Source organism: Mobula birostris, chromosome 18 (assembly GCF_030028105.1).
Source record: "Mobula birostris isolate sMobBir1 chromosome 18, sMobBir1.hap1, whole genome shotgun sequence".
Lineage (NCBI taxonomy): Eukaryota > Metazoa > Chordata > Chondrichthyes > Myliobatiformes > Myliobatidae > Mobula > Mobula birostris.
In genome coordinates, this window is record NC_092387.1 from 57250847 (window position 1) to 57261536 (window position 10690).

Sequence of the window (10690 nt, forward strand, 5' to 3'; positions counted from 1 at the left end):
TCTCTTACTAGCTCTTCTTTCAGTTAGTCCTGACGAAGGGTCTCGGCCCGAAACGTCAACTGTACCTCTTCCTAGAGATGCTGCCCTGACCTGCTGCGTTCACCAGCAACTTTTGTGTGTGTTGCATGAATTTTAAATGCCAAGATTGGGACCACTGCTAAAAATAGTCATAGAGTCAGAGGTCTAACAGATTTGCCTCGATTCCTTTCTTCTGATCTCAACTTACCCGACATCCACAAACTTCACCGTGGCAAGGAAAATTACATTTAATACAGCCTTAGATAAGGCCAAAGAGAGAAACAACATAGACGAAGGCCCTTTCACTCACCAAATCTACACTGACCTTCACTGAACTTTGAAGTAAATTTATTGTCAAAGTAAGTATGACAACTGACAATAAACCGGACTGGTCAAAGAACACTGAGGTTGTCTACAAGAAGGGTCAGAGCTGTCTCTATTTCCTGAGGAGACTGAGGTCCTTTAACATCTGCCAGACAATGCTGAGGATGTTCTACGAGTCTGTGGTGGCCAGTGCCATCATGTTTGCTGTTGTGTGCTGGGGCAGCAGGCTGAGGGTAGCAGACATACAACAGAATCAACAAACTCATTCATAAGGCCAGTGATGTTGTGGGGATGGAACTGGACTCTCTGACAGTGGTATCTGAAAAGAGGATGCTGTCCAAGTTGCATGCCATCTTGGACAATGTCTCTCATCCACTACGTAATGTACTGATTGGGCACAGGAGTACATTCAGCCAGAGACTCATTCCACCGAGATGCAACACAGAGTGTCATAGGAAGTCATTCCTGCCTGTGGCCATCAAACTTTACAACTCCTCCCTTGGAGGGTCAGACACCCTGAGCCAATAGGCTGCTCCTGGACTTATTTCCTGGCATAATTTACATATTACTATTTAACTATTTATGGTTTTATTACTAATTATTATGGTGCAACTGTAACGAAAACCAATTTCCCCCGGATCAATAAAGTATGATTATGACTATGACTATGTACTACCCTGAGATTCATTTCCTTGCAGGCATTCACAGCAGAACAAAGAAATACAACAGAACCACACAAAGCTAATAACCAATCAATGGGCAGATGAAGACAATCTGTGCAAATACAAAAAATGAGCAAATAATAAATAAATAGCTAGATAATTAAATGAGAAATTGAGCTGTAGAATCTTTGACTGTGAGTCCATAGATTGTGCAACCAGTTCAATGTTGAGGTGAGTAAATTTATCCCACATTGGTTAAACCACTCACTTGTAGAAAAACCCTATAATAATCCCTCGCATTGGTAGTCGGCAAATTACAATACAAATCAGTCTAATCAAGAAATTCAGAGTTCAGGTAGATTATTGGCACTGAGACTGGGTAAATGACTGGCTGAAGTTATAAGAAGAAGAATATAAAAAACGGAAAGAAAACACAGCCTGCTGGAGGAACTCAGCGGATCAAGCATCATCAGCGAGAGGAAAGAAATTGTTGATGTCTCGGGTTGAAAAACTTCATCAAAACTTCTTGATGTAGGACTGCCTGATGCAGGGTTTCATCCCGAAATGTCGACTTTTTCTTTCTTCCCATTGATGCTGCTCAGCCCGCTGAGTTCCTCCGGCAGATTGTGTGCTGCTCCAGATTCCACAATCTGAAGTTTCAAGTCTCCATAAGAGAGAGAAGCAAGAGTGGATCATCAGAACTATTCCATTGTTCAGCAAGACCAGGTTAATCTCATACCTCAGCAACACTTTTCTGCATTAACCTCACATCTCTTGATAGAATTACAGAGTCACAGAGGACCAAAACAGCCCATCTAGTCCATGCCGAACTGTTATTCGGTCCAGGGCATTGGAGCTGTGCTTAGCTTCACTGCTGTAAGTATAAAGCAAGTAGGGTAGGTGGTTAAGCTCACAACCTTGTGGTGATGGAGATTATGGTGAAGTTGTTGTTGCCAGTCAAAACTGACTGAGGTGTACACGTGAGCAAATCAAGAATCCAGTTGCACAAGGAGCTGTTGAGGCCTAGGACTGGAAGATTCTCGATGAGTTTTGATGGGGTGATAGTACTGAATTCCAAGCTGTAGTCAATGAAGAGCATCCTGATGCATGCATATTTGCTGTCCAGATGTTCCAGAATTGAGTGAAGACCCAGTGAGATGGTATCTGCTGTTCACCTGTTGAGACGATAGTCAAATTGGAGTGGATCCAAGTCGCTTTGCTGGCAGGAGTTGATGTTTCATCACCAACCTCCCAAAGCACTTCACCGCAGCAGATGTGAGTGCTACTGGATGATAGTCGTTGAGGCAAGTTATTACATTCTTCTTAAGCATTGGTACAATTGAAGCCAACTTGAAACAGGTGGGGTACCTCAGACTGTCGAAGCAAGAGGTTAATGATCTCAGTGAACACTCCAACCAGTTGACCAGAACAGGTCTTTAATACTCAGCCAGGTACCTTGTCTGGGCCGAATGCTTTCCTTGGGTTCACTCTCCTGAAGGATGGTCTCACATTGACCTCAGAGACTGAAATCACAGTGTCACTGGGCGTTGTGGGAGTCCGTGAAGGTTCATGAATGTTTTGACAGTCAAAGTGACCATAAAAGGCATTAAACACATTTACGAGCAAAGCCCTGTTGTCATTTATGTTGCTTGGTTTCATTTTGTAGGAAGTAATAGCAATCAAGCCCTGCCACACCTGTCCAGCATCCTTCAGTGATTCACGTTTAGTCCAGAATTGCCATGTCATACATGAAGTGGCTTTCTGGAGATCGTACCTAGACTTTTTGTACCTTGCTTGACTGCCAGCCTTGAATGCCACTGATCTGACCTTCAGCAGCTTGTGAATCTCATGGTTCACCCAAGACTTCTGAATAATTTTGTGAGGGGCACAGCGCCTATGGCTGTTTTTACAAAGTCCATGACAACCATGATGTATTCGTTCGCAGATCCCCGCCTTTTGCTTCCTCTGAATCAGCAGTTTGGTCCATCCCATGTATTGGGAAGCCCTCAGTCCGGTCCATCCCATGGTTCGAGAAGCCCTCAGTCCAGTCCATCCCATGTATCGAGAAGCCCTCAGTCCAGTCCATCCCATGGTTCGAGAAGCCCTCAGTCCAGTCCATCCCATGTATCGAGAAGCCCTCAGTCCAGTCCATCCCATGGTTCGAGAAGCCCTCAGTCCAGTCCATCCCATGTATCGAGAAGCCCTCAGTCCAGTCCATCCCATGTATCGAGAAGCCCTCAGTCCAGTCCATCCCATGTATCGAGAAGCCCTCAGTTCTTACCAACATATCCACTGTATTGCAAGTGAGCCATATCTCTGTGAAACACAGAAGACAACAGTTCTTCATTTCCCACCAATACAGCAATCTTGCCCTTATGTTCTCAAACTTGTTCTCCAGCATCTACATTTGCTAATAAGATGCTGGATAGAGGAACTTCCATTCCTCAGCATTTCGGTTTGGCTTGGAGTCCTCCCCTCCTCCCTCTCTTTTGGCCTTGGTGATGTACCTTTGCCCGCTTAAAGGTGCCATACACGCACGCTTGAGAATTAAATCTGCTGAGTCTGTAAGAAGATCATGAAATCGCTTGCTCATTAAGACTGTCAATGTACGTGGCTTATAGCTAATTACAGGCTGCAGATTGCAGTGAAAGTAATTCAGAAGAAGCATATTTAGAAGTTTTGTAAGCAGCTCACAACACATTGCCGTGGTTCACTAGCGCCATCTTGGAGTTGTAATTCTTTGTAATTGCATCAATATGTTGGGCCCAGGATTGATCTTCAGAGATGTTGACACCCAAGAACTTGAAACTGCTCATCCATTCCACCTCTGATCTGGTGTGCGTCCACAATCCACAATCAATTCTTTGGTCTTACTGACATTGAGTGCACAGTTATTGTTGTGACACCACTTATCCAGCTGGTCTATTTTACTCCTGTGTGCCTCCCATCACCATCTGAAATTCTGCCAACAATAATTGTGTCATTGGCAATTTTGTAGGTGGAGCTTGAGCTGTGCCTAGCCACTCAGTCAAGGAAAGAGAGTAGAACAGTGGGCGAAGCGTACATCCTTGAGGTGCACCAGTGTTGACTATCAGCAAGGAGGAGATGTTATTTCCAATCCACACAGACTATGGTCTCCTAGTGAGGAAGTCAAGGATCCAGTTGCAGAGGGGGGTACAGAGGACCAGGTTTTGGAGCTAGTTGACAAGAACTGAAGGTATGATTTTGTTGAGCACTGAGCTATAATCAACAAACAGCGGCCTGACAAAGGTATTACTATTATCCAGGATATCCAAGGCTGAGTGGAAAGCCAGTGAGATTACTTCCACTGTAGACCTATTGTGGCAACTGGCAAATTACAGCAGGTCCAGGTCCCTGTTTGGCAGGAGTTGATTCTAGCCTTGACCAACTTCTCAAAGCACTTCATCACAGTAGGTGTGAGTGCCACTGAGAGATAGTCATTGAGGCAGCTCACACTGCTCCTCTTGGCCGTTGGTATGATTGTTGCCCTTTTGAAGCAGGTGGGAGCCATCGACAGCAGCAGTGAGCCATTGAGGATGTCCTTGAACACAGCCTCCTCAGATGGTTTTCAGAGTCCTACCAGGTAGACAATCAGGGCCCGATGCCTTGCAGGAGTTCACTCTCTTGGAAGATGTTCTGATGTCAGCTTCTGAGACAGAGATCACAGGGTCACCAAATACATCAGGTATTTGCACAGGTGTAGTTTTACTCTCCCTTACAAAGGGTGCATAATTGAGCTCGTCTGGGAGTGGAGCACCACAGCCACTCATGATGTTAGGTTTCCACTTGTAGGAAGAAATGGCTTGCAAACTTAGTCAGAGCTGACGTGCATTCGATTCTGTTTCTAACCTCAGTTGGAGGTAAGTTTTTTTTCTCTCTTTAAATAGCCTTTCATAAGTCATGCCTGGACTTCTTGCATAGCTCTAGATCACTGGCCTTGAATGCCGCAGATCTCAGCAGACTATGAATCTCCTGGTTCATCCATAGCTTTTAGTTTGGGTATGTCCGGTACGTTCTCAAAGTCATGCACTCTTGATGAAGTCGGTGACAAATGTGGTGAATTCATTCAGATTTGAAAACGGATCCCTGAATATTGTCCAGTCCACTGACTCAATGCAGTCCTGGAAGCACTCCTCCACCTTCTTGATCCTGACCACTAGTGCTGCTATTTAGTCTCTGCCTATACGCTAGGAGTAAAAGTACAGCCATGTGATTGGACTTTCCAAAGTGTGGGTGTGGGATGGCACAGTAAGTGAGCTTGATGGTGGTATAACCGTGGTCAAGCGTGTTGGCTCCCCGGTTCCATAGGTGATAACTTGGTGGTAGTTGTTCAGACACTTCTTCAAGCTGTCCTGGCCCGTAATCCCCCGCAATGATAGGGAAGGCATCAGGATGCACTGTTTCGTGCCTGTTGCTTACAGAACTTAGCTCCTCCGCTGCCTGCCTGAGGTGGAATGCACACCACTACCAGGATGATGGCAGAAAACTCCCTTGGCAGATAAAAAGGACAACATTTAACATCAGGTCAGGTGAGTAGAACTGAGACAGAACCACCATGTCCGTGCACCACAATGAGTTAGTCATAAAGCATACCCCATCTCCTTGCCTTTAAAAGATTGAGCTATTCTGTCTTTGCAGAGAATGATGAAGTCATCGAGCTGCTGTGCTGTATCTGAAATAGCAGGGGCATCCAAGTTTCTGGGAAGCAAAGCACACAGCAGTCCCTGATGTCCCTCTGATACAGCAACAAGATGTTTCCCCTCAGGTTCCCCTTTAACTATTTCACCCTTAACCCATGACCTCTAATCCTAGTCTCTCTCAACCTCAATGGAAAATCCTCCTTCCATTTATCCTGTTTACTCTGCTTATAATGTGTATACCACTGTCAAATCTCCCTTCATTCTCCTATGAATAAAGTCCTAACCTACTCAACCTTTCCCACAACTCAGGTCCTCAAATCCTTGTAAATTTTCTCAACAATCTTTCAAACTTTTTGATATCTTTCCTGTAGGTGGGTAACCAAAACAGCACACATTGGGACTCACCAATGTCTAATACAACTTCAGCCATTTGGCCCCTCAATTTTAGCCCTTTGTTCATTCTCAAAATATGTCTCACATATTTTACCACTCAATCTCCATATCTTCTACTTTGCAGCTACTTAATAATTTGTCAATCCCAGTGAATGTGCTTCATGCTGAGCGTACAAACTTGTGAGGTAGAGGATTGCAAAGATTAACATTCCACTGCATAAAGACTTTTCTCCACACCTCTATCCTAAATAGTTGACCCTTATCAAAACACAATGATCCCTACTTCCAGACTCCATTGTCAGAATGAATGACCTATATCCCTTCCAGTCATAATCTTAACAGTTTTAATGAGCTCCATAAGATACAAGATATAGGAGTAGAATTAGGTCATTCGGCCCATCAAGTCTTCTCCACCATTCTATCATTGCTAACAAGTTTTTTTTATTTCAACCACAACCTTTAACTCCCTTACCCATCAAGAATTCATCAATCTCTGCCTTAAATGCAGCCAATGACTTGGCCTTCACAGCCCTCTGTGCAATAAGTTCCACAGATTCACCACACTCTGAAGAAATCCCTCCTTGACTCAGTTCTAAAGACACATTCCTTTATTCTGAGACTGTGCCGTTGGATCCTACAGTAGAAAATTTCCACCATGAGAATACTTGCAGGAGCTGATACCTCATAGAACATACAACATACAACATCACAGTCATTACAGACCCTTCAGTCCACAATGTTCAGCCAACATTTTAGCCTACTCTGATATCAATCTAATCCTTCCCTCATGCATAGCCTTCTATTTTCAATCTTCCATGTGCCTTTCTAAGAGTTCCTTAAATGTCTCTACTGTATCTGTCTCTAACACCATCCCTGGCAAGACATTCCCTGCTCCCAACACTCACTGTTTCAAAAAATGACCTTACCTGTGACATCCCCCTCTCTCTCATTATGCCGCCTTATATTAGCCATTTCTGCCCTGGGAAAAAGTCTCTGGCTGCCCACTCAATCCATGCCACTTATTGTACATCACTATCAAGTCACCGTTCATATTCCTTTGCTCAATAGAGAAAAGCCCAGGCTTGCTCAACCTTTCCTCATAAGGCACGCTCTCTAATCTAGGCAGCATCCTGGTAAATCTCCTCTGCACCCTCTCTAAACTTTCCACATCCTTTCCATGATGAGGTGACCAGAACTGAACACAATGCTCCAAGTGTGTTTTAAGTTTAGAAAAATCGTCTTCAATCTGAGGCATTAACTCTGTTTCTCACCTTACAGATGCTGCCTGACCCACTGAGTGATTCCTGCAGTTTCTGCTTTTTTTTTATCCTGACATGAAATGCTTACTGGTTTCTCTCTCCAAGGACACTGCTTGACTGTTTGCATTCTTCCAGAATATTGGAGGCTGAGGTTTGGCCTTGTAAAGTCATGGGAGGATTACAAGATTAATGGTCACAGTCTTTTCCCCAAGGCTGGGGAGTCTTAGCTAGAGGGCATAGGTTTAGGGAGAGAGGGGAAAGATTTAAGAAGGTCCCGAGGGCAACTTTTTTCTTACAGAGGATGGTGGAGGAAGCTCTAGAGGTGGATACAATTGCAAATATATTTGAACGGGTACATGTATGGAAAAGCTTTGGAGGGATATGATAGCTAGTGGGTGGCATAGCTGGCACAATCGCATTATAGTGCCACCAGTCATCAGTCAGGGTTCGATTCCCGATGCAGTCTTAAAGGAGTTTGTATGCTCTCCACAACCGATGGGACAGAAGGTGTCCTCCCACATTCCAAATACATATTAGGTCAAGGTTAGTAAGATGCGGGCATGCTATGTTGGTGCCAGAAGCCTGACGACACCTGTGGGCTGACCCCAATGCCAAGGATTGTGTTGGTCGTTGAGACATTTCACTGTGTGTTTCAATGTTTTCATGTACATGTGACAAATAAAGCTAATCTGTATCTTTAACTGAGACCAGCTGATGAGGGTAAATTGATCAGCATCAACAAGATAGGCTGAAGATTTGTTTCCATGCTGTATAATTCTATAGGTCCAGCTGTCCGTTCTCTCTCTGTCCCTTGGCCTCTCTAACCCTAACTATACACTGAGCATAACAAAACACAGGTGTCCAGTCTTATCATGCCTCAAATCCACTCCCAACCTCAGTTCCTTGCAGCTGTAGTTCAAAGGGTACAGGAACTTGACCCTCTTGTCACCATATTAACCCCGCTGGGAGAATCCTTGTTAACCCCAAAACCTTACCTTAAACACGTGGATACCTCCCCAGACGCCTTGGTGCAGCGATATTCCAACGTGGCCACATGATTCGCAGAGCAAGCTTCGCTGATTAAAACAATATGAAACCTTTAGCCATTATGCGTTGGTTGTCACGAAGGAATTACAGAGTGCTCTCACACTGTTGTGTATTGAGTGGTTCGGACGAAACCCTCTGAGTTAAAGGCGAGGATGTCAGCAATTTTATTTTAAGATCCTTTTTAGCAATCGAATCTAAACCAACTCACTTTCACTAACTCCCCGAGTGCATGGCAACTATTTTTTTTGTTTCGCCCTGAAGAATATTTTAGAAACGTTCAAAGTTCCGCTGCCCCAGCACAGAGAATTAACAGAGCGTGGAGAAGTAATTGGCAACCTGGTGCAGAATTTCCCGCATCTTTGCTGGTTGTTTTGGGGGTTTCTAGAGTTCACTCGGATCCCTGTGAAGTAATTTGGAGAAGAATCGCGATTCACAGTTAACTCCCGAATTTGTGGGACAAATTGGATGCCCGTTCTTTTAATGAAACTGCTTCCCAGCGGAGTTCTTAACTTCTGGGGTGCGAGTGCGGATTTCTGTAACAGACGCTAACGCGCTGTAAGGGACGCCTCGGGTTATAAAGCGCGGACATCCACATAGTGCTCCGTTTAGCCCCCGTCTCCTGTTGTATTAACGCGTTAACACTGGGGGAGATTAATTAACTCTTACCTCTCCAGCTGGGCTCGCACGATAGAATAGAGGCGAACGGATGACACCAGGACGAAGGCGAAAATCATCGCCACTTTATCTCCGCAGTTCACGTCCTTGGCGACCTATGAAGATTCCCCTCCCATGCCGGAGATGACACAGCGCTGGTTGGCCGTAATTTCTGATTTCCTCGTGGGTTTGGTTCAGTGGGGGGAGGGGGCAGACCTGGAGGTGTGGAAGAGTTGTTCTGTTAAGCACACGATGCGCAAATCCCCTGTCCCAGAGCGGAGAGCGGGGCAATGTGGGACAGGCAAGAGGAGGGTGGAGAATTTGGCTCTGTCCCAGCCGACGGGTCTCCCCAATCTTTTCCCTCCAGGAATAAAAACGGGAACTCTCTGCACTGCTTTTGGGAAGCAGTTTGACCTGGTGTTACCATGTCCTGTAACCGACAAGGTGAAATTGACGCTCCCTCCACCTGGTGTTACCGTGTCCTGTAACTGACAAAGTGAAATTGACGCTCCCCCCACCTGGTGTTACCGTGTCCTGTAACTGACAAGGTGAAATTGACGCTCCCCCCACCTGGTGTTACCGTGTCCTGTAACTGACAAAGTGAAATTGACGCTCCCCCCACCTGGTGTTACCGTGTCCTGTAACTGACAAGGTGAAATTGACGCTCCCTCCACCCCGTATACCCACCGCGCACATCCCTCCCACTACTTCACTCTAACCTAGCAGCTCCGGATCGTCAGAGACTTGATGAAATGTCTCAGCCTGAAACGTCGACTGTTTATTCCTCTCCATAGATGCTGCCTGACTCGTTGAGCTTCTACATTTTCCGTGCTTTGCTCAAGATTTCCAGCATCTACAGAATTTCTCGTGTTTATGATTTGCCTCCTTAAGATTACCATAGCCGGCAGGGGGGGTGGTAGTGGGGATAAATTCCCGTTACCTATTAAACACTCTCAATGTCGTGCCTCTCAAATGGCCTCTGACAAACAAGTCCAGATCCTGACCTTAATTGCTAAACCCGGCGGAACCGTTTCTACTGACAGCAAAGGCGGGTTACTGGCGCCTTAAATCCTGTCGCTTCGGGCAGTCGGGGCTAGTCAGCCGTGGAGAAGGAAAACTCTGATCTCAAACCTCCGCTGCCTTGCGGCTATACTCACACGTGGCGAAGGCTTCGGGAGTTAAACCCTGAGGAAAAATCCAGAGCTAGGGTCCCTCAGGCAGTCTTAATTTGAGATGACTGGCAACTCTGGTGTCAAACTGTTTCGGTCTCTGCCGTTCCTTTCGATTCATCAGCTGTGTGGAGAGGGGTGGGGGGGGGCTGCATGGTCGTCAGCTGTGTGGAGAGGGGTGGGGGGGCTGTATGGTCATCAGCTGTGTGGAGAGGGGTGGGGGGGCTGTATGGTCATCAGCTGTGTGGAGAGGGGTGGGGGGGGCTGCATGGTCATCAGCTGTGTGGAGAGGGGTGGGGGCTGCATGGTCATCAGCTGTGTGGAGAGGGGTGGGGGGGCTGTATGGTCATCAGCTGTGTGGAGAGGGGTGGGGGGGCTGTATGGTCATCAGCTGTGTGGAGAGGGGTGGGGGGGGCTGCATGGTCATCAGCTGTGTGGAGAGGGGTGGGGGGCTGCATGGTCATCAGCTGTGTGGAGAGGGGTGGGGGGCTGCATGGTCATTA

General features: G+C 46.1%; 1 protein-coding gene across 5 annotated transcripts in view; it reads right to left on the reverse strand.

Annotated features, from left to right (window-relative positions):
* LOC140212137 (collagen and calcium-binding EGF domain-containing protein 1-like) overlaps nucleotides 1–10195 on the reverse strand; it is a 210105-nt gene extending 199910 nt beyond the window's left edge. For 3 of the 5 annotated variants that reach the window (XM_072282743.1, XM_072282742.1, XM_072282738.1), the window contains exons 1-2: nucleotides 9031–9484; nucleotides 8313–8393 (exon numbers count right to left, since the gene is read on the reverse strand). In XM_072282743.1, the coding sequence (XP_072138844.1) occupies nucleotides 8313–8393; nucleotides 9031–9098 (149 nt within the window). In that variant the 5' untranslated portion in view covers nucleotides 9099–9484. Of the gene's footprint in view, nucleotides 1–8312; nucleotides 8394–9030; nucleotides 9485–9737; nucleotides 9804–10175 lie in introns of those variants that run through there. The other 2 variants (XM_072282739.1, XM_072282741.1) reach the window with 2 other exon arrangements.
* Nucleotides 10196–10690: the final 495 nt, after the last annotated feature.